This window comes from Megascapheus bottae, chromosome 7 (genome assembly GCF_031878675.1).
Source record: "Megascapheus bottae isolate mThoBot1 chromosome 7, mThoBot2.hap1, whole genome shotgun sequence".
In the NCBI taxonomy this organism is placed as follows: domain Eukaryota; kingdom Metazoa; phylum Chordata; class Mammalia; order Rodentia; family Geomyidae; genus Megascapheus; species Megascapheus bottae.
Window position 1 is genome coordinate 46,248,490 of NC_143515.1, and position 24,530 is coordinate 46,273,019.

At 36.7% G+C, this 24,530-nt stretch overlaps 1 protein-coding gene across 7 annotated transcripts in view; it reads left to right on the top strand.

Moving 5' to 3' along the window:
- Ccdc88a (coiled-coil and HOOK domain protein 88A) overlaps positions 1–24,530 on the top strand; it is a 97,403-nt gene that overhangs the window by 68,751 nt on the left and 4,122 nt on the right. For 2 of the 7 annotated variants that reach the window (XM_090336900.1, XM_090336902.1), the window contains exons 22-32: positions 426–612; positions 4,322–4,467; positions 7,343–7,435; positions 7,566–7,780; positions 11,848–11,931; positions 12,840–13,043; positions 14,382–14,453; positions 15,844–15,924; positions 19,473–19,741; positions 20,480–20,939; positions 24,393–24,492. In XM_090336900.1, the coding sequence (XP_090193026.1) occupies positions 426–612; positions 4,322–4,467; positions 7,343–7,435; positions 7,566–7,780; positions 11,848–11,931; positions 12,840–13,043; positions 14,382–14,453; positions 15,844–15,924; positions 19,473–19,741; positions 20,480–20,939; positions 24,393–24,457 (1,876 nt within the window). In that variant the 3' untranslated portion in view covers positions 24,458–24,492. Of the gene's footprint in view, positions 1–425; positions 613–4,321; positions 4,468–7,342; positions 7,436–7,565; positions 7,781–11,847; positions 11,932–12,839; positions 13,044–14,381; positions 14,454–15,843; positions 15,925–19,472; positions 19,742–20,479; positions 21,959–24,392; positions 24,493–24,530 lie in introns of those variants that run through there. The other 5 variants (XM_090336897.1, XM_090336898.1, XM_090336903.1 and 2 more) reach the window with 4 other exon arrangements.

A 24,530-nucleotide genomic window follows, 5' to 3' on the forward strand; every position in this document is an offset into this window, starting at 1 on the left:
AGGAGTCTTAAAATAAGAAGAAAACAGTCCAGGCCTACCCAGGGAAAACTTAACCCTACTTGAAAAAAATAAAATAAAACTAATAGGATGGAGGGGCCAGGAGTTTGGCCTAGTGGTAGAGTGCTTGCCTAGCATGCACAAAGACCCGGGTTCGATTCCTTGGTACCACATACATAGGAAAAAAAAGCCAGAAGTGGTGCTGAGGCTCAAGTGGTAGAGCTCTTGCCTTGAGAAAGTCCAAGGACAATGCTCAGGCCCTGAGCTAAAGCCCAGGTCTGGCAAAAAAAAAAACCTAATAGGATGGAGGCATGGTTCATATCGTGAAGCAGTTGCCTAAGAAATGGGTAGGAAATGAGAGACACTGAGTTCAAGTCTCAGTACCATCAAAAATACTAGTCTAATTTTATTATAATTTCTAATTACAGATTAAATTATACATATAGTCAGCTTTTAAAAGAGACTGAAATTTTACAAACTGACCATAAAAATTTGAAAACTCTCCTAAATAATTCTAAGCTGGAACAAACAAGATTAGAAGCTGAATTTTCGAAGCTAAAAGAACAGTACCAACAGCTGGATATCACATCCACCAAGCTAAATAACCAGTGTGAGGTAAGCCACAGGTTTAATCACTGTTTTGTATCCTTCTGTGTTCATGCCCTAAATATAACCTAATTATATTATAATGACAATAGCAGTAGATAATAGTGGTTCCTTCTATAATAGTTAGTGAAGGATAAATGACATTTATAGATAGTTGAGAAATATGTATTGTTTAATTTCATTTTTTTTACTGATCATTCAATTTATTGTATAGATGCTTTCAAAATGTAGTTATGTGCCTATTTTATAATAAAATGTGTTTTATGGGGCTGGGAGTTTGGCTTAGTGGTAGAGTGCTTGCCTAGCATGCACGAAGACCCAGTACCACATACATGTTCTGACTCTTGTGTACCCTTTAAAGAATTTTCTATTCCTATTATGGTTGGTTATGAGGGGTATATGTTTTTGCCAACAGTTCTGTAGTTTTGTGTACTACTAATTGAGGTAAACAGTGTAAGAGGAAACTACTCAGAAATTTAACAAGGAGATTTGAAGAAATGAGATAGTGACAGTGAATTTTGATAATGTCTTACATGTTACTACCAGAGAAGAATCCTCTTTTCTGGATGATTGTTACGATTCAAATAAGATTTTAACCCTTACTTGGGATTATATAATGTCATGATTTGGAGATGGTATTACCTTTCTGTGGTATGAGAAGTCAGGGTGACACTTAACCTTGGTTAAAAAAAAAAAGTGAGGGCTAGGAGTTTGGCCTAGTGGTAGAGTGCTTGCCTACCATGCACGAAGACCTGGGTTCAATTCCTTGGTACCACATACATAGAAAAAAAGCTGGAAGTGGTGCTGAGGCTCAAGTGATAGAGCTCTAACCTTGAGAAAGCCTAAAGGCAGTGCTCAAGCCCTGAGTTCAAACCTCTGTATACGCAAAAAAAAAAAAGATGATTATAAAATACTATAGACATTTGATATCTTTTTTTTTTTTTTTTTTTTTTTGCCAGTCCTGGGCTTGAGCTCAGGGCCTGAGCACTGTCCTTGGACTTTCTCAAGGTTAGAGCTCTACCACTTGAGCTTCAGCACCACTTCTGGCTTTTTTCTACGTATGTGGTACCAAGGAATCGAACCCGGTCTTCATGCATGCTAGGCAAGCACTTTAACCACTAGGCCAAACTCCCAGCCCAGACATTTGATATCTTTTTATGTGTGCCTTTTGTTTTTTTTTTTTGGGGGGGGAGGCAGTCCCAGGGCTTGAACTCAGGGCCTGAGCACTGTCCTTGCAGTTTCTCCAGGTTTTCGAACCCAGGTTTTCGTATATGCTAGGCAAGTACTCTACCACTAGGCCAAACTGCTGGCCCTGTGTGATGTTTTAATGTGTTACATTTGTGATCATTCACTTACTTATTGTATATAAATCTTTTCTCTTTCTGAATATATGTCTTATCAGTTATCTGACATAATAATAAACATAGAACCTCAGTTTGCAGTGGACAAGTAAACATCTCTTTTTTGCTTAAACATGTGCAGACCACTCACTGATGTTTAGGCCCAGAGGATTTTTGTTGATGTTTATTTTTTTGTCAGTCTTGAGGCTTGAACTCTGGGCCTGGACGCTGTCCCTGAGCTCTTCAGTTCAAGGCTACCATTCAAGCATCACTTTCAGTTTTCTAGAGGTTAATTGGAGATAAGAGTCACATACAGACGTTAGTACCTGTGCTGGCTTTGAGCTGTGATCCTTAGTTGCTAGGATTACAGGTGTGAGCCACTACCCAAGGGTTTTGCTTTTGCATCTATGGTTAGGTTCAGGTATATTAGAGGACAGGCTGGTATCCAAAGGTACCTCCACTCTGTTCTCCATGGTTTCTCATTATCTAGCATGATTCCTTATGACTGAGTGGAAATAGCCTCTGAGAAAGGTTTATAACTTTCATGTTTCACTTCCCCTTTCTGTGGGCTAAGGACAGTCTAAATTCAAAAGGGAGAAATAGATTTCCCTGACTGATAACAAGACTTGGAAGTCACATTACAAGAAGATTCCAGGCCCAGGATATCATGCCTGTATTCCTTGTGACTCAGGAGGCTAAGATCTGAGGATCGTAGTTCCAAGCCAGCCCAGGCAGGAATGTCTGAGACTCTTCCTGCTAACCACTAAAAAGCTGAATATGAACTCAAGTGGTAGATTACTAGCCTTGGAAAAACAAAAACAAACAAACAAACAAAAACTTTGGGACAGTACCCAGGCCTAAATTCAAGCCCCCGGATCAGCGCACACATATGTGTGCACTTGCATGCACTCATACACACACACACACAAGTAGAGGTACAAACAAGGAAGAGAATAAATACAGTTTTTCAGTTAATCTACTGTGTGTGTTGTTTTAACTATACATACATTAACCAGACATGATGTGATACTGACAGTTGCTGGGTTTAGGTAGTCCTAGTAAGCAATATTCCTGATTTTTCTTTCCCTTTTTAAAATTTTTAGAGTGTTTGAGTTTTTCTTTCCAGTGAGGTATTTAGTGTTTGTAATGAATTTATATTTATATTATATAATATATGTTTGTTATATATAGTCCTTACAAACATATACATATATACAAGCATAATATATAATATATATTATATATAATTTACTTTAGATACAAATCTCTATAGTTCCTTCTAGCCCTATTAAATTCAAGTGCCATGATCCATAAATCTACCCTAAAAGGGATGCTCAATTTTGAGAAACATTTCTTTTGAGATCTTGACCTCTACTAGAACTTCTGGTCTAGTTGCAGTGAATTTTCAGTTTCTGTTATCCCATACAAAAAGTCCAAACTATCTGAGAACACGTACCACTGACTGCATTACCTTACTCTACTTCATCAAGCCATAAAACTCAAACTTAGAAGCTTACTTCAAAATAGAGGTTAGGGGCCAGAAGTTTGGCTTAGTGGTAGAGTGCTTGCCTAGCATGTACAAAGACTCAGGTTTGATTCCTTGGTACCACATACATAGAAAAAAAAAAAAAAAGCCAGAAGTGGTGCTGAGGCTCAAGTGGTAGAGATCTAGCCTTGAAAAAGTCCAAGGACAGTGCTCAGGCCCTGAGCTTAAGCCCAGGACTGGCAAAAAAAAGAAAAAAAGAAAATAGAGATTAGGTGAAGAGTAACATTTATGAAGTATAACTTACACCTAGGTAGTTTACATAAATAATTGTTCCAGCAATTTGGTGGGATAAGAACTATCCTCATCCATGGGCCAGGATCATGGCCTAGTGGCAGAGTGCCTGCCTAGCATGTACAAAGCCCTCAGTTTGATTCCTTGGTACCACATACACAGAAAAGCTGGAAGTGGTGCTATGTTTCAAGTAGTAGAGGTCTAGCCTTGAGAAAGCCCAAGGACTGGCAAAAAAAAAAAGTGATCCTCATCTTATAGATTTGAGAATTATAGATTATACATTTGAGCATTTCTAAACTCCTTGAGAAGATTAGGATTAGAGCCTAGCTTTTGGGCTATAGGCTAAGAAATTTGAAAAGTAGCAATACTTTTGTACCTAGATAATTATCACATACTAGACCCCATCCAGTGTTTGTGGGAATTAAGAAATATTTGTGTATAGCTTAGAATTCAGTTCTGCAGCTGTTAATACTAATTTATGTTCTGATCTAAGTGCAGTCATCTACTTATTCAAACAGTTAAAGACAAGTGAAGTACTTTATTAATGCATCGGGTGATTTATGCTAAATATAAATGTTTATAAAATTTTTGTTTTAAACAGTTACTTAGCCAACTTAAAGGAAATTTGGAAGAAGAAAATCGACATCTACTAGATCAAATTCAGACACTAATGCTTCAGAATAGAACACTATTGGAACAGAATATGGAAAGCAAGGATCTTTTTCATGTAGAGCAAAGACAATATATGTAGGTACCAAGTAATTATGTACTTTTAAATACTACCCATGGTGTTAATTGTTTTGTCCAGTAGCAGGGAAAATTCATGCTCATTTTTCTTGATTTTTAACTTCTTCAGTGTTTTTGTTTTTGTTTTAGTTGGTCGTGGGGCTTGAAGTCAGGCCTGGGCACTGTCTCTGAGCTTTTCAGCTCAAGGCTAGTGCTCTACTCCTTAAGCCACAGTGCCAATTCCAGTTTTCTGGTGGTTAATTGAAGATAAAGAGTCTCACGAACTTTCGTGCCTGGGCTGACTTTGAATTGCGATCCTCAGATCTCAGCCTCCTGAATAGCAGTGATTATAACCATGAACCTGGTTTCAGTATTTTTTTTTCCTTTGCCAGTCCTAGGGCTTAAACTCAGGCCCTAAGTACTGTCCTTGGGCTTGCTCAAGGTTAGAGCTCTACCATTTGAGCCACAGCACCACATTTTTTCTGTGTATGTGGTATCAAGGTACCAAACCTGGGTCTTCGTGCATGCTAGGTAAGCACTCTTACCACTAGGCTAAATTCTCAGCCCCCAGTGTGTGTGTTTGTTTGTTTATTTATTTTGGGTCCATCATGGGATTTGAACTCTGGGCCTGGGCATTGTCCCTGAGCTCTTCAGTTCAAGGCTATTTCCCTACCCCTTGAGCCACAGTGTCACTTCCATCATTATATATTTTTTAACCAGAAATGCTAACATGAAAACACATAGACCTTGTCTTTGAAGAATTATATAATACTTAAACCAAGAAATGAATTCAGGTGAGGCATTGCACCCCTGTTGCCCTAACTCTTAGTTGGCGGTAGCAAGAGGATTGACCAGCCTGAACACTAAAAGTCCCTGTCCTAATTGTATATAGTAGCTCACATTTGTAATCCTAGTAGCTCAGAAAATTGAGACCTGAAGGACTGTGGTTCAAGCTTCTTGAATGTTGTCTTTAACTTTAGCTTTTCTGATATATGTTTCCATCATTGTGTTAAGGTACTTTAGGCAAAGATTTCACAATATCACTTTGTAAAACTCATGCTTCTGACATTCTACTGAACAAAATCTTAACCCAAGACTCCTTTACTACTTCCCCTTCTATATTAAAGGTAAACTACTTGGTTAACAACCTTATGTTTCTTTTTCAGCTTTTGTAATAATACTCTTTTTCTCAAAAGGAATTTTTTTGGTCATCAAGGATGGTTTCTATTGTATTTCCACAGTTTCATTTGGGTACTACTGTTGCCTACAATTATGATGGTCGTTGCTAAATATCCTCTCTCTTACTGTATTATTAGCAGAGTTACTTGTACACACACACACACACACACACACACACACACACACACACACACACACACACACACACACATATATATTCCTCGTCCCTTCCTTATTATTACAGAATCTCTAGCTGTTTGTATTCTCTGACATTGGAACGTGTGTGTGTGTGTGCATGTGCTCTGATACTGGTGTTTTACCTTGGGGCCTTGCATTCTTGCTTAGCTTTTTTGCTCAAGGATGGTACTTTACCCCTGAAACCACACCTCCACTTTTTGCTAGTTAATTGAGGATAACAGTATTAAGAATATCTCAAATTTATCTGACTGGGATGGCTTTGAATCTCTATCCTACAATTTCAGCCTCCTGAGTAGGATTACAGATGTGAGCCAGCAGCATCTGGCAGTGTTGTTTTATGAGTTCCCACTTCCCCCCAAAATAATCCCTCTACTTTGGCTTGTGATCTTAGATGTTTCTATATGTGATAAATTCTATTAGTAGGATATAGTAAAACTAGCATACTTATTTATTGTAAGGGTCAGGAAATAATTTTTGCCAGTCATGGGGCTTGAACTCAGGGCTTGGGCTCTGTGCTTGGACACTTTTTGCTGAAGGCTAGCGCTTTAAGCCAAAGCACCACTTCTGGCTTTTTCTGTGTATGTGATACTGAGGAATATAACCGAGGGCTTCATGTATGCTAAGGGAGCACACTTTGAGCACACTACCACTAGGCTACGCTCCCAGCCCGTGATTGTACAATTCTTATATTCATTTTGTTTTATTTTGGTTGTGTTGCCAGTATGGCACTTGAACTCAAGAGCCTGGGTGCTACCTTTTAGCTTTCTTCCCCTTAAGACTGGTTTTCTACCACTTGAACCACAGTTCCACTTCTAGCTTTTTAGTGGTTAATCGGAGATAAGAGCCTTAAGACTTTCCCCCAGGCTGGCTTTGAACTGTGATACTCAGATCTCAATCTCCTGTGTTTATTTTATTTTAATTATAAGCAAATTAAATACCTTAGCATTTTCACTTTTTTGCTTATATAAGTTAAATCCATCCTTCTTCCCTCCCTCCCTCCCTCCCTCTCTCCTTCCTTCCTTCCTTCCTTCCTTCCTTCCTTCCTTCCTTCCTTCCTTCCTTCCTTCCTTCCTTCCTTCCTTCCTTCCTTCCTTCCTTCCTTCCTTCCCAGTCCTAGGGCTTAAATTCAAGGCCTGGGCACCGGCCCTGAGCTTTTTTGCTCAAGGCTAGCGCTCTACCACTGGAGCCACAGTGCTACTTTCAGCCTTTTCTGTTTATGTGATACTGAGAAATTGAACCTAGTGCTTCATTCATACTAGGCAAAACACTCTACCACTAAACCACATTCCCAGCCTGAAAATTTTTTCTTTAAACAAATCAATTGAAGAATTAAAACTTTAAATTAAGTTCTAAGTTTAAAGCAAAGGAACAACATAGAAAACCTATTGTTACTGCCTTACAAACTCAGTTGTCATTTGTGTATCTGTGTTTGTTTCAGAAAGAACACTACAAAATAATTTAGTCTTATTCATTTCTTTGTAAAATACACATATTTTAAAATGTAATTTTTATTTTATAGTGATAAGTTAAATGAATTAAGACGACAGAAGGAGAAACTAGAAGAGAAAATTATGGATCAATACAAGTTTTATGATCCATCTCCTCCTAGAAGGTACCACTAATTAAATTTTATGAATTTTATTTAGAAAAAAATATATATTTCTTGTACTTGAAGATTTCTAATTTTTGATAGATTTATGTGTTGAATTTTATACTGAGAATTTTTTAAATTATTCTATTAGGAGAGGCAACTGGATTACTCTAAAAATGAGAAAATTGATAAAGTCCAAGAAAGATATTAACCGAGAGCGTCAGAAATCTCTAACATTAACACCTACCCGATCAGATTCCAGTGAAGGATTTCTTCAACTTCCCCATCAAGATAGTCAAGATAGTTCTTCAGTAGGGTCAAATTCTTTAGAAGATGGACAAACTCTGGGGACCAAGAAAAGCAGCAGTGAGTACTTAAACTCTTTAAATGTAATTTATTTTTATTTAGAATATTTTGAATGATTTCTGTTTAAAAAAACACAACTTCAGTTCTTTTGGGAAATTGTCTAATGAACGAAATGGCATCACCTTTTAATTTTATATTAGTATGAAATGAATTGTATAATAGTGTATAACCATATGATGTTCTGACACATACAGAGATGCCCTCAGTTGGCCAGTGAGGAAAATATCTTAAAAAGAAGATTGAATTAAGAGCTAGCCTTTGCAGAAAAAATGTACATATTTATACACATAAATATCTATTATATATAATATATATATAACTTTATTTTTTATTCTCATCTATAACAATGAAAACAAAGCATTTTACAGCAAGGTTCTTGCTTAGAACTTTGATGGTAGCAAATTGGGCCTAAGTTATTACATTGGACAAAGCAAAGAAAAATATGAGGGCCAGGAATGTAGCCTAGTAGTAGAGTGCTTACCTACCCTGCATGAAGCCCTCAGTTTGATTCCTCAGTACCACATACACCAAAAATGCTAGAAGTGGTACTGTGGCTCAAGTGGCAGAGCGCTAGCCCTGAGCAAAAGGTATCTTAACAGTACCCAGGCCCTCAATTGAAGCCCCCGGACTGGCAGCAAAAAAAAAAAAAAAAAAAAAAAAAAAAAAAGTAGGAATTGAAAGAGGTGTTACTATCTAGAAATGAGTAAAGAGCTGGGCATCATGGCTCACACCTGTTATCCTAGCTACTCTGGGAGGCTGAGATCTGATGATCAAGGTTCAAAGCTAGCCCCAGCACAAAAGGACCTGAGATTCTCATATCCAATTAGCCTCTAGAAAAAGAGAAGTGGGGCTTGACTCAAGGGCAGGGCGGTAGCCTAGAGCTGAAGAGCTCAGAAACAACACTCAGGTCCAGGGCTAGGGCGCTAGCCTTGAGCTCAGGGACAGCACCCAGGCCAGTTTCAAGCCTCCCCCCCCCCACACACAAAAAAAAGTGAGTAAAGGTTAAGAAAATTATTGAAGGGTGTCTGGTAGTGTTCTGGTTTAAATGAATAGTGATATATAGCTTTTATATGCACTTGTATTCTAATTGTTTTACTATCATATCCTAATATGGACTATACAATTTATAGCCTTTTACTTCATTCCTAGTGTGTTCAGTTAAGTAGCGAGAGTAAGGACTAAAAAGTATATTTCAGTGGAAAAGAATTAAATACTAAATCCTATGAAGATGTCCAGGGGGTTGTCTCAGAATTCTTAGGTAGTATATGAAAAAATTACCATTAATGTCACAAATTGAAAAGTACAAATGTAGTTGCTATCTCCTTCAAAGGTAGTCTCCCCAAGACTAGTATTAAGGTATTACACATTAAAGTAAATATATAAGTAAGTGGAAAATAAAAAAAGGACAAATCTATATACATACATGTATACTAGTCTCCAAAAAGCAGTTTAATTCTGTATCTCCACTGATTATTCATGGGTCTTCTGCCATACAACGTTCACTAAATTAACAATTACTATTATGGAAAAATCATCAAGTTTTCCATTAAAGTAACTTATGAATCAATTTTATCTGTTCTCTTTAGATTCAAATTTAACATGCAATTAAGAAGTAGTAGCATATATTTTTTAAGAAAGCACAACAGTCTTGAGGTACTTTTGTCTGTTTGGAGTGTCAATTTGTTATTCTTTCATACTCTGCTGAAACTGTTCAAAGTAAGAATCAGAAGGCAGTAATATTCTCTTTTCCTACAATTATTTTAGAATTTTTTCAAATAAGCACAGAATCCAACAATATTAACTTTGAGCAAAGAATATTATCTCCAAACAAATTGCTATAAGAAGAATCACATTCCCTCCCTCACAAATTTTAGTCTTTTTATCCTGTTCATTTTGGAAGAGTATCTGTCTGTAAAGCAGTCTTTGCAAACAGTTAAAACAGATCAAGGAAAAAAATATCTAAACATGACATGTGCATGCTTCAATCACTCAACTTTGTTTTAGCTAATTGTCCATTTTTACATTGCTTTCAGTTCTTTTTAACCATTGAAAATGTTGTGTTTACCAAGCTTGAAAAAAAAAAGTCAGTCAAATTAAAAAACTTAAATGAATCACAGATTTTCCTTAAAACGGTCAAACAAGTTAAAGAGCTAAATATCCAGCAAGATGCTGTGGCTCACGCCTGTAATCCTGGCTACTCAGGATGCTGAGAGCTGACCATCAAGGTTTAAAGCCAGCTTGAACACTTAAAGACCTTGAGACTCTTATCTCCAATTAATCACTAGAAAAGGGGAAGTGAAGCTGTGGCTCCAGGGGTAGGTTGGTAGCCTTGAGCTGAAGAGCTCAGGGACAGTGCCTACACCCAGAGTCCAAACCCCATGACCCACAAAAAAAAAGTTTAATATACATTGTACTGTCTTTAATAAATGATTCTTGTCATTTTACCAGACGTTTTGATTGTTTACAAGATTATGAAAAAGAACTTAGTTATTAAGGCCATATAATTTTTTGCAAGTTGTTTTCTTAATTCCTAAATTACATTTCCAAAAGGTGTAATAGAACTGAAGAGGCAGCCTAATGGTACAGCATTTGCCACATATGCAAGGCCCTGAGTTCAGTCCTTAGCACTGAAAAAAAGTTAAAAGGTATAATTAAGTCTTAAATAGTTAATGAACTTGAATTTTTGTCCCAATTACTCCTCTACTTCACTGATAAGACTTTGTTTGATTCATAAAATTAATTGTTTTTTGCTTCCAATGCTTCCTTTACTTTTTAACATAAGCTTAGTTTATATTAAATATAACCAGAGGGTTATATTTTTTCCTCTCGTTTTTGCATGCTTTGGGGGTACTTCTTTAACTTTTTTCAGAGTTTAGTGCTAATACTTTTACTGTCAAAATACTGTATTTCTTCTTTCTCCAAACCATTTTTTATAAAATAAACTCAGTATAATTGCTATTTTATCTTTAGAAAAGTTGTTTGAAAGAAACTATGTTATTTACATAAAGTGGAGCAGTGGCTCAAAGTATTAGAGCTAGTCTTTAGCAAAAAGTCTCAGGGACAGCCCCCAGGCCCTGAGTTCAATCCCCACAATGACCAAAACAAACAAATAAAAAATGAAGAAAAAAATACAAGATTTGGGTGCAGTGGCTTACGCCTGAAATCCTAGCTACTTAGGATGCTGAGAGCTGAGGATCATGGCTAAAAGCCAGCCCAGGCACTAAAATTCATAAGACTCTTACCTAATTAACCACTAGAAAACCAGACTTAGCTGTAACTCAAAGGGTAGGGTGGTAGCCTTGAGCTAAAGAGCTCAGGGATAGTGGCCAGGCCCAGAGTTCAAGCCCTACGACTGACAAAAAGAAAAATAATAACGTATTTTAGGTATTCATAACAACATACTAGAATCCAGTTCAAACCAACATTTTCTTTATTGAAGCTTAAGCGAATCAAGTTCTTAAGGTGATTTTTAATGTTTTTTTTTAGATTATTTTCTAAACTTTCTTTAGGTTTTTTTAGATTACCTTTAAAATTTTTTACTTTTTTAGATTATTTTAATATCTGGCATCTTAATATTTGTTGATGTATTGCTAAAATACTTTGTTAGAATGTGCATTTCCTTTTTTTTAACACAAATCTTTCAATTTAAAAAATTAAAAAGGAAGTAGAGGCTTGAAAAAAAGTATACCTTTTAATTACTTAGAATATGAACCAGTAGTCTCCTAATTTTTACTTTATGTTCACAACTCTTAGGGAATTTAGTCACTCCATAAATGATTCTAATTAATTCTTGTCTTCATAGGAGTATGGCCGTCCCTGCTTTCTAAGTACTATGTTCCTCATCATTGTCTTCAGTGCTTTTCCAAGTATTTATGAAGTATCAAAGTACATATTTCATGTTTCATTATCACTCAGCAGCATGAGAATAATAGCTTTAATATAGCATACATAGCTGAAACTCAACATTCATTTCTGTCCTTAATTTCAACATTTAACTCCCATCTGTTCTTCTCCCTTTTTTCTTTCATTTTTCTGTTTCTGTTTTTCCTCATGCTCTGACATTAAAGTGGTTGCACTGAAAAGACTGCCCTTTTTGAGGAACAGACCGAAGGATAAAGACAAAATGAAGGCCTGCTACCGTCGTTCCATGTGTAAGACTTTATGACAGTTCAGCTTCTTTCAAATAACTACACTGGCTTCCATGATTAATTTTACACTAACCTTCCTCTGGACTGTGCTGATTTCTTATTTTGCAGAGTAAAGTGCAGTATTCCTTTACTACAAAGTGCTTGAAGAATATTTTTTAAACTGCACTTCATTTGCATTATATATGTCTACTGCTGCATATACATTTATACGTTTAGTGATACATGTGAATATACTTGTAAATTTCCAGTGCTTTCTAAAAGTTGGCAGGAAAAAACCCCACAAATTTGCAGAGAGAATTTTCCCCCAAGAAATGTACCTAAGCAAAATACAATAAAATCCTTAGCATTAGGCACTTACTTCCTGAATGAACATAAATAAATAAACAAATGGCCTACAACCCTTCAAAATGTTTGTCATTTCTTAGTCTGGGTTTTCCTTTTTTAGTGGATTAATCACAGATATCTCTTTCAGGTTTTTATTCAGTGGTATACTTGATTTATAAAATGAATTATTTCTTCAGTAACCTGCTCTGACCAAGGACTCTTTCATTTGCAATAATGATACTTATGTATAAGAATTGCATTTCATCTTCATTCCACTTTTATCACCACAAATCTACATTATGAAAGCTTCTAATTATATTACACATCATTGTGCAAAATGCATGGCGATTGATCATAGTAAAATTCCTTTCTGTCCTTTAAAAGGGACAGGGGTGGGATATAAGTATTTTCTGAACAGGGTTTGGCCTCCTCATTTCATTCAGCTGAATGCATTTCATAATTCAAATGACATGATTATTATTTAGGTCTGTGTTCATTAATTCATAGACAAAACCCAAATCATTATAGTACAAAATAGAAATAAGACATTAACCATGCTGATTCATTTGCTTTCATTTGCATCCCAGCCATGAATGACCTGGTGCAGTCCATGGTCCTAGCAGGAGGACAGTGGACAGGTAGTACTGAAAATTTGGAGATTCCTGATGATATTTCAACGGGTAAAAGGAGGAAAGAATTGGGAGCTATGGCCTTCTCTACTACAGCCATCAACTTTTCAACTGTCAACTCTTCTGCAGGCTTCAGATCCAAGCAGTTGGTTAATAATAAAGGTATAGGCCTTCTGCTATTTGCACTGTGGTGTAACAACAAGAATTTTAATTTGACTTCCTGGGTAGGTTTTTTGTTTTTTGTTTTTACTTTTGAACAACAAGAATAGCTATCAACCATGATAAAGGTTTGATTTGGGGAAATGTTCAAATCATTTCAAATAGATTGTTACAAAGATAATTAAAACTTTCTTCTAGGTCTTTTTTCATAATAAAATATTAATAATCTAACAAGAAAAGTAAACCACAAAAAATGAAAAGGAGATAGATAGTGTGTGTAATATAAGTAAAAAGAAAAAAAAAACTAAAAGCATACTACTTTAAGAGAAACACCTAAGAGCCAACAAAGGTTCTTGCTTTTCTTTGCTTTACAGGATGAGCAGGGAGTATCTCATTGCTTCTGGCATTTTTTTCTAAGTCAACTCTCCTTATAATTACCTTTTTCCTGCTGCTACTTCTTACTGCGTCTATAAAATATGCTAGATCAAGCCGAGCACAAGTGCAGTGGCTCATATCTGTAATCCTAGCTACTCAGGAGGCTGAGATCTGAGGATCAAGCTTCAAAGCCAGCCCTGGCACAAAAAGACCTGAGACTCTTATCTCCAATTAACCTCTAGAAAATGGCAAGTGGGGTTTGGTTCAAGGGTAGGGTGGTAGCCTTGAGCTGAAGAGCTCAGGGGCAGTGCCCACGCAGATATCATGCCCCAAGACCCACCAAAAAAAAAATGCTAGATCAAGATGTATTATATGATTTAAAAACTGTCTATATTCTGAACTGGGCACTAGTAGCTCATGCCTGTAATTCTAGCTATTCAGGAGGCTGAGAGATCTGAGTATCACAGTTCAAAGCCAGCCCAGGCACAAAAGTCCGTGACTTTTTTATTTTTTTTTTTGATGGGTCATGGGGCTTGAACTTAGCCTGGGCACTATCTCTGAGCTCTTCAGCTCAAGGCTACCCACCCTACTTTGAGCCAAGCCCCACTTCCTGTTTTCTAGAGGTAAATTGGAAATAAGAGTCTCAGGTCCTTTTGTGTCTGGGCTGGCTTTGAACCTTGATCCTTAGATCTCAGCCTCTTGAGTAGTTAGGATTACAGGCATGAGCTTCTATGCTGGACTAGACTCTACAGTTAACCACCAGAAAACTGGAAGTAGCACTGTGGCATCAGGGGTAGAGCAGTAGCCTTGAGCTGAAGAGCTCAGGGAGAGTGGCAAGGCCCAGGATTCAAGCCCTATGACAGACTAAAAAAAAAAAACAACAACTTCCAAATTCTGTGTAAATTTTTATAATAAAATCATTTTGTTACAAAAACATGTTTATGTCCATTTTGGTATTTTATGTAGATACTACATCCTTTGAAGACATAAGTCCACAAGGTATTAGTGATGATTCTAGTACGGGATCAAGAGTTCATGGTAAGATATTAACCTAATTAGATAATATGAATTAAATACTAAATGGGAATGCTCAGACTCTTTTATGAGTAGATGAATGTGCCATTGCCAGCAAATATATTTTCTCTGTCCTGCATTTAATAGTTAATTCCATTTCTTCAGCCTCATAGTGCCTTTGAAAATTGCTGTCTTAGCCAGGCACCAGTGGCTCACACCTGTAATCCTAGCTATTTAGGAGGCTGAAATCTTGAGGATCACAGTTCAAAGCCAAGTCAAGCAAGAAAGTCTGTGAGACTATCTCCAATTAACCACCAGAAAACTGGAAGTGGCACTGTGGCTCAAGTAGTATAGTGCTAGCTTTGAGTTGAAGGGGTCAGAGACAGTGCCCAGGCCCAGAGTTCAAGCCCATGACTGATCAAAATATAAAAATAAAAAAATAGCCACCTTATCTAAATGTACAATATTTTAAGGATATTTACTTGAGCCTTTGTAATACTCAAAACTGATGTTACCGTTTTATAAAAGGTTATTATGAGTTTCATTTTTCTCCTGGTTTTAAGTACTTATTTTGGTAAAATATTAAGAAAAACAATTTTTTCTTTTTTGGAGGGGTGTGGGGGTGTTCATGGCGCTTGAACTCTGCCTGGGTACTGTTGCTGTCTCTGAGCTCTTCAGCTCAAGGCTACCATCCTACCCAGTTCCTGTTTTCTAGGGGTTAATTGGAGGTAAGAGTCTTGGGCCCTTTTGTGCCTGGGCTGGCTTTGAACCTTGATCCTCAGATCTCAGCCTCTTGCATAGCTGGAGGTGTGAGCCACCGTGCCTGGCTAAAAAAATAAATTTTTTTCAGTGTTAAATATTTTAGATTTTTAAGTTTTCATCTGGAAAATCGTATCTTGCCAAACTATATTATTATTAACAAATGCAAATGGATACATGAGCAGGGTTTTAAGTAGCATAGGCAAGGGTACCTATATAATTGTTTCTGTTACGGATGGGAACACAAGGCATCAACTGTGTAGATGTTCATCTTCCTCTTCTCTGTGATACATCTGCAATGTGCAGGTCTCCTTGTTTGATATGTTCTAAGTGAGCTAATCACTAGCATTTGGGGAGAACATCTTTCTATTCAACTAAAGCAGTTGTAGAACTTGTCATTTTCAAGTATAAATATATACTTTTGTCTTTCTTTAGAATGTCAGCTACTGTTTTATAAGTGTCCTATTCTCAAGTGTCTTACTGAACTATTGGGAAATGTCTTTGCTTTTTAATCTGTAAGATCCACTTGTGGGCATGTTCAGCCTGGGAAAGTATGCATGATTACTTTCTTAAAACAGTCTTCAATCAGAATGTAAAATTGTGTGTTATCAACTGGAAATTTTTATTATACTGTCTGCTGATTTTTTTCATTTAGCTTCAAGACCAGCCAGCCTTGATAGTGGCAGAACATCCACTAGCAATAGCAATAACAATGCTTCACTCCATGAAGTTAAAGGTATGCCGTAGGAGAATTTAATATACTCCACCAATGTCTAGTAACACATACTAGTGGGAGAAAGGCAAAAAGTAAAAGCTTAGTGGTAGAGCACATGCTTAGCACATACAAGGCCATGAGTAGAAAAATGTTAGAGATGTGATAAGGGCTTTTGGAGGTAAAGTCTAAACATTATGTTTGAATCATATTTCTTGGGAACAATTATATTTTTTGCATTGTATACAGATGTATTTCAATGTATACAAATGTAAAAACAGGAGCAGTTATTTTGGTTTTTTAGCTGTTTATCATCACAGTTAAAAGTCTTATAATCTTTATACTTGACATTTATTTATGTTTTTTATTTTTGTCTTTGACATCTAAGTGTTAATTTTTCATGATGTATATATTAAACCTACATTAGTCATATTAGAAAATAGCTTTTTTAAATATACTTTTAGAGAAGCAGTTTTGTGTTATGTGTGTGGAACAATAATTTTATGGATACAGGTATACTTTAAGTAATGGGAATAATTATTTTTCCTTAATTTTAAAATGATGCATTTACTTGAATATTTAGAAACTGTAGGTGATGAATTTTTCCTTTAAAATTTACCATCTTTAGCCAAGCATGGTGGCCCATGTCTGTACTCCTAGCTACAGGAGGCTGAGATCTGAGGATCATGGTTCAAAGCCAGACAGGTCACTAAAGAACGTGAAACTCTTATCTTCAATTAACCACTAGAAAACTGAAAGTGGCACTGTGGCTATAGGCATAGGGCAGTAGCCTTGAGCTGAACAGCTCATGGACAGCACCCAGGCCGAGTTCAAGCCTCACGACCAACAACACCAAAAAAAGTTTACTATTTTTTAAAAATTCTTGTAGCATTTAATCCATCATTACTTTGTGTAGTCCAGAATTGTTCAGTAATACATTTGTTGTATTACTTTGTGGATAATAAAATGGTTTCTTTTGTAATTTTATCATTAATGTTATGACTTTTTGTGGTAATATGAAATTATTGGAAGTGATAATTATTTTTTTAATTCATACATCTAGAAGAAAAATAGTCTGAAATCATGATAGAAGAAAAATGTGGTCTGAAAGGACGAAGAATTTCTTCCAACCTTAAAATCTTATTTCTGGAAAATGTTAAATAATTGAAACATTTTTCCATGATCCTTTTATGCTTGTGATTAGAAAACCATTTGTCAGTTTGCTATTTATCAAAAGCAATAGTAATATTACTGAATAGCACAGACTTTTAGTGAGCTTATTCTAGAACTTGCTAATGTCCATTCTGTGTAGTTCAACCACAACTGAGTCTTTCAAGGTTATCTAGAAAACACACCAACAATGGACAGCAAAAACAATCATACAATTAATTTAGACATTAAGTAATGTCAGGTGCTAGTGGCTCATACCTGTAATCTTAGCTACTCAGGAGGCTAAAATCTAAGGCCAACCTAGGCAGGGAAGTCCATGACGCTTATCTCTGATAAAGTGCCAAAAAGCCAGAAGTGGTGCTGTGGCTCAAATATTAGAGTGTTATCCTTGATCAAAAGAAGCTCAGGGAGAGCATTCAGGCCTTAAGTTCCAGCCCCTGGATTGGCACCCATGGCCTCCCCCACTCTACTGCAAAAAAAAAAAAAAGAAAAAAAATCCTAACTACTCATAATCTTAACTACTCAAGAGGCTGAGATCTAATTCAGGTGCCAGTAGCCAGCAGCTCATGCCTGTAATCCTAGCTATTATTCAGGAAACTGAGATCTGAGGATTGAGGTTCAAAGCCAGTTTGATCAGGAAAATCTGAGATTCTTATCTCCAATTAACCACCAAGAAGGTGGAAATGGAGCTGTGGTTGAGAATTATTATTCTTGAGAAAAAATCTCAAGGACTTTGCCCAGACCCCGAATTCAAGCCCCTGGACTAGCACCAAATTAAAAAAAAAAAAGGGACTGAGATCTGAAGAGCATAGCTTTTTGCCACTTCCAGCCTTTTTGATTGCATAGTATAGGTGGTCTCACATGCTGGGCACCGGTGGCAAGCCTATAATCCTAGCTACTCAGGAGGCTGAGATCTGAGAATTACTGTTCAAAGCCAGCCCAAGGACTAAAGTCCATGATACCCTTTATCTCCAGTTAATCACCAGAAAACTGGAAGTGGCACAGTGGCTCAAATCATAAAAGCACTAGCCTTGAGCTGAAAATCTCAGGGACAGCGCTCAGGCCCAGAGTTCAATCCCACAACTGACAGGAGGGAAAAAAAGTGTCTCAGATTTTCCTGCCCAGGATGCTCAGGGTGGCTGCCTTCCAGCTGTGATCCTCAGATCTTAGCCTTCTGAGTAGCTAGGATTACAGGTTTGCATCACTGGTGCAAGCCACCCAGTGTCAGGCTTGAAGATCAGTTTTGTTCATTTTTTTTTTTTTTGGCCAGTCTGGGGCTTGAACTCAGGACCTAGGGATTATCCTTGGGCTTTTTGAAGGCTCGAATTCTACTACTTGAGCCACAGCACTAGTTCCAGCTTTTTCTATACTGAGGAATCAAGCCCTGGGCTTCATGCATGCTAGGCAAGCACTCTACCACAAGGCCATGCTCCTAGCCCAGGGATCACAGTTTTAAAACAACCTGGGCAGATAAATTTGTGATACTCAACTCCAACTAACTACCAAACAGCCAGAATTGGTGGTATTGGTCAGGTTGTAGAGCCTTGATGGCCAAAAGAAATCCATATAAGAACATGAGGCTCCCAGAGTGAGGCTGGCACACACACACACCCCACACACACACAAAAGGCAGTGGGGGGGGAGAGAAAGATTGGGTGTGGTGAGACATATCTGTAATCCTTGCACTTAGGAAGCCAAGGAAGAAGCATCATAAATTCTAGGCCATCCTGGGCTACATATACATAGCTACTTCCAGGCCAGTATTGCTTCTTTTATTAATTAATTCATTGGATCTTAATATTTACAGATATTTTAAAATTAATTGCATTATGCCTTTACTTGATTTTCATACTATTTAACTGCTTTTAAATTTACATCTACTCATTTAGAATGAACAGAAAAACCATGGTTTTGCAAGTAATGAAGACTTTCTAGACAAAGAATTACAATATGCTATTTTTGCATTTAAAAGTCTTGAGCTTTGACCTTACACTTGAAATGTGTATAATCAAGTCCTAACTCTAAGTCTTGAATTATTTTATTATTATTTGGACCTGAATTTAAAGAATTTATCATTCATTCAATTTACTTATTTATTTAGTCTTCAAATGTATTTAAGTGCTTGCTTTATAGTAGACTGTTGAAGCTCAGTTTTGGTGGTAAAAGCAAGTTTTTATCCTTGTAGTGATTACAATACTTGTTAGTTTGGTAATAAATAAAGCAAGCTCTGACAGACAGTTGTTAACTCTTATCTAAGACTAACATGGTGTACTAAACAAGCATTTCTTAAATAAAGCTTGAATGTAAGTTTGGCTATTTATGGAATAAACCCACTTACTAATTTTATTGATTATAATCTGATTTCTATTATTGAAGTCTGAACACAGCGTTTATTCTAAAAGCAGGTGCAGTTAATAACCAAAGCAGGCCACAAAGCCACAGCAGTGGAGAATTTAGCCTGCTTCATGATCATGAGACTTGGTCCAGCAGTGGTAGCAGTCCAATCCAGTACTTGAAAAGACAAACCAGATCAAGTCCAGTGCTCCAGCACAAAATGCCAGAAACACTAGAAAGCCGAGGACTTCATAAACTTAAAACTGGCTCCCCTGGAAGTGAAGTTGTTACTCTACAACAGTTTTTGGAAGAAAGCAACAAGCTTACCTCAATACAGGTGAGTATTATGTGTGGTGACCTTAATTTAGGTGAATATTAACAAATGTCTATGATTAAAGCTAAGTCGGTCACTGGATCATTCCTAGCTACACAAGAAACTGAATCTTAGGACCATGATTTGAAACCAGTCTGGACAGAGAAGTCCACAGACTATCTCTACATATCCAGCAATTAAGCTAATCTGGACAGAGAAGTCCACAGACTATCTCTACATATCCAGCAATTAAGCTAGACCGAAAGTGATTCTCATGATGGAATGCTTCCAGGCAGGGAGCCGGGGAAGCTTGAGAGTATGAGGCCCTTGGTTTAAGCCTGATACTGGTAATGGCTTCAGGGTGACTAAGGCTGGGGGGAATGTTTGTTACTGAGATGGACATAAATAGTGCATATCTGTAATCCTAGCTGTTCAGGATCCTTAGATCTAGAGGATCACAGTTCAAATCCTGCCCAGACAGAAAAGGTGGGCAGGGCTGGGGGGCAACTGGAAAGGTGGTTCAAGTGGTAGAGTGTCACCCCAGCAAGCATGAGATCCTGAGTTCAAATTTTTGGGTCCTAAAAAAAAGTGGGAAAGAAAACCAGATATTGTACTCCATAGTATATTATGAAAATCTAAACATGGATATATTCAAACTGCATACTTCTAGCTACTTGGGAGATAACAGAGAGGACAGTGAGACTGTCTCAGAACAGCAGGGGGCGCTATATTCACTGACCTGTTTCATTGTTTTTTAAACAGCTGAAGTCCTCAAGTCAAGAGAATCTTTTAGATGAAGTAATGAAAAGTTTATCTGTCTCTTCTGACTTTTTGGGGAAAGACAAGCCAGTTAGTTGTGGTCTGTCCAGGTCAGTAAGTGGAAAAACCCCAGGGGACTTCTATGACAGACGGACAACTAAGCCTGAGTTTGTGAGACCTGGTCTTCGGAAGACTGAAGATGCCTACTTCATTAGTTCTACAGGAAAATCTATACCAGGCACTCAAGGAAAGATAAAATTAGTGAAAGAAACCTCTCTGTCACGACAATCAAAAGATAGCAATCCTTATGCCACTTTACCTCGTGCAAGTAGTGTGATCTCTACAGCTGAAGGAACAACACGAAGGACAAGCATACATGATTTTTTGGCCAAGGACAGTAGACTACCTTTGTCAATTGATTCTCCACTGCCTACTGCTGATAGCAACATCACTGCAGCGTCTAGTGAGTACCATTTACATCAGTGGTCCTCTCAAACTCTTCATGATCCTTCGCATGCTAACCATCTTTATACTCAAAATGACTTAGCTACAGATATGCCTGAGTCTCTGTATGACCAAGCTAAACACTCAAGAACAAAAAGATCACTGTTTCTAAACCAAACTTTTGCCACTGTCAAAATACCTAATGATTCATTTGGAGTATCAGCTAAAGATAGTGTAGAGTCTTTTACTGTAATTCATTCATCTCAGCCATTTCTATCCTTAAACACAGAATTAGTTAGTAATATAAGTGGGTTACCTCCGAGGCCCATCACCAGAGTAACTAACCAGGCTTTTTCCTCTCTGAGTAAAGCTGTGCAGAAAGACAATGTACCGTTTCCTGACAGTCAGAGCCCTAGTTACAGTAACCGACAATCCTCTATAGGTAGTAATCTTATCATTCCTGCATGCCTATGTCCTGATGACGCAGAAGCTGCATTGTTGGTTTCTGAGGATAATCAAACTGTTTGGTATGAATATGGTTGTGTATGATCCAAACTACATAAGGATGTTACTTGTTGTGCACTGTGCTTCTTTGATTTAAAGATTTGCTGTTGAAAACAATCATTTGGTTAGGTCTATTTTTTATTTTAAAATTGTTGCATAGAATTCAGCTGTACACAATGGCATGTATATAAATGTGAATGTGTAACTGCACCAAAGCCAGCATGAAGTATTCATTACCTTGTACATTTCTGCATGCCTTTTAAATTCTCAATCATGCTTGTTCCTCTTATTAGTTTGACATCCAAGAAGCATGTTAAAATAGTTGCATGTTCTATTACCAAGAAGTCAGATCCAAGCCATTTGCTTTGTTGCTTCCAAAAAAGAATGATTTTTCCTCAATTCTTCCCCCTGCTTTTCCCCTCCTTACTTTTCTTTCTTTGGTTTCAAGAATGTGCACTTCTTGTTGCACAGTACAGTGTAAGAAAATGTGTAAAAATACGTTAGTTTTTTTTAAATCATCCTTTATGCCATCTGTCCTGTCTTATATTTAAAGAAATACTTTATGATTCAATTTAATCTTAATGTCCTTGTTTATAAACTATTTGTCAGATTTAAAACTGTTTTCTTATAAATGTAGTGTTATTCCTAGAAATCCCAAATTTAAATGTAATTATAAGGTAATTAGGAACAGTGTATTCTTTTTATCCTTTGTACTTTCCTTAATCTGATAAATACAGTAGCTCAAGTACTATCTTTCCTTCAAGATGACTTAACAGGAATCATTTACCTAATAGTTTCTCCAGTTCTTTTTCTATATAAATCAAAGAGAAATAAACCAAATCACACTTAATATACTGGGAAATGTAATTTTACTTCTATGCAAAATGATAGCAATATCATTAACTTAAAGTCTGCATATATATCCTTAAAACAGTTGAAATATTTACATTTTTAAATACATTTCACTAAGCTGTAAAACAAGGACGTAGCAATTTATACAACTATATATTGATTCTTGGATGTATAGTTTTCCCTGTTAAAAACACATTCGAGCAAAACAAATGTATTCTGAAGACATATCTTAGGCTTTTTTTAGAGTTGTGGCTCAAGTAGTATAGTTCCAATCTTGAGCAGAAAAACTGTTTTGGGCTTTTAAATTGCCTGCACTCAGATTACTTAAAACAAGTCAGCTAAACTTTTTTAAGGGGGAGGGTAACCCTGTGACCCTGATTTACTTACTTCTTGATGAATATATCTTGATCTCAGGAATGATTCTGCCATTTTGGTTAATGACAAAAATTACCAGGCAGTAGTTGCTTATTGTCTGTATTTTTAGCTGCACAGGTGTCTGTGATCTGAGAATCATAGTTCAGAGCTAGCCTGACCCGAAAAATTGAAAGCCAGCCTGGGCAGGAAACTATGAGTCTCTGATCTCCAGTCAGTCAACCAGCAAAAAGCCAAAAATGGAGGTGTGGTTCAAGTGACAGAGAGCAAAAGGTCCTTAGTTCAAGTCCCAGTGTGGCCAATACACACACACGCAGTCAACAAAACAAACTTTGCTTAGTGAAATTTGTATTATTTATTTATTTAATATTATTTTTTTGGTGGGTCATGGGGCTTGAACTTGGCCTGGGCACTGTTCCTGAGCTCTTTAGCTCAAGGCTACCACCCTACCCTTGAACCAAGCTCCACTTCCCCTTTTCTAGAGGTTAATTGGAGATAAGAGTCTCAGGTCCTTTTCGTGCCTGGGCTGGCTTTGAACCTTGATCCTCAGATCTCTCTCTTGAGTAGCTAGGATTACAGGCCAGAGCCATCATGCCCGGTAAAATTTGTATTCTTTATAAAGTGAGCTAACATCTTGAACTTGCACAGGTCATTTCAGGGGTTTAGGCCCTTTCTATTTACATTGCTATTCATGGTTCTCCACACCTCATAGCTATTACTTAAAACAATTCTAAGCCGGGTACAGTGGCTCATGCCTGTAATCCTAGCTACTCTAGATGACCCACCCCCCAAAAAAAATTCTAATACAGGTAATCACAGGAACACAATCAGAAACTACATGCTTTAACACTATTATAAGGAAAACAATTATTTACTAATTAAAGGTCACATCTCATGTTTTCAAAAAGAATATATAGTATACAGGAGGAATGTTTGAAAATGCATCACCAACTGTTAATCCTTAAATTCTCTAATCTCACCTATGTTTCTTCACAGCAGTGGAAACATTTAATTTTTTTAAAAAAATGTTTCCCTACAGTTTTTATTTAAGATAACTTCTATAAATGAAAATTCACATAGCTGTTCAAAATTACTTGATAAGTGAAGCAACTCTGACTTAAGCAGCTATTATTTCCATAAATATTTACCTAGATAGTCTTCACTATTCACCAAGGATTAGAAAACTATTTGAAGATTTATTACTCTGTAATGAGACTGGATGAATAGCTTTTGCATTTCTGGCTTATCTTTCTATAATTTATACATTATAATTTGGTACTGTGAATACATATCATGTTAGGTCCACTTTGAGCAAAGCAAATTTAGGTATAACCCATGTTGAGTATGTATATTTGTCTGTAAAATGTCCTTAGTACTAGTTTTCTCAGTAAATCATATAAATATTTCAATGTGATTATTTCTTCTGTTGCATTAAAAAGTTGCTTTTTTCTTTAAAGCTGTTTGGTGACCATTTAATACATAAATATAGTAATGTATGTACGCAAAAGCCTTCTGACAATAAGGAAAAAAATGTAATTGTTATAGGTTTTTTAAAGATATAGCTTTTCATAATGTTATTTATGGCTTTAGAGTATAAAAGTTAGTCTTTAGGTAATGGGATTAATCAGATTAGTAATTTTTCCACACATTTAAAACATCCTTCTTGCCCTAATAAGTTTCTTGTCATGAATTGTGTTGTTTAATAACCTTTGTCTAAATAACATGAAATGCTTTTCTCCTGCAGATGTGGACAAAGTACAAGAAAGCAGAAATTCAAAAAGCAGGTCTAGGGAGCAACAAAGCTCCTAATTCTGTTACCCACTACATGACATGTGGGCCAAGTGGTGAGTTAACTGCTTCAAATGTAAATGAGATTAGTCTC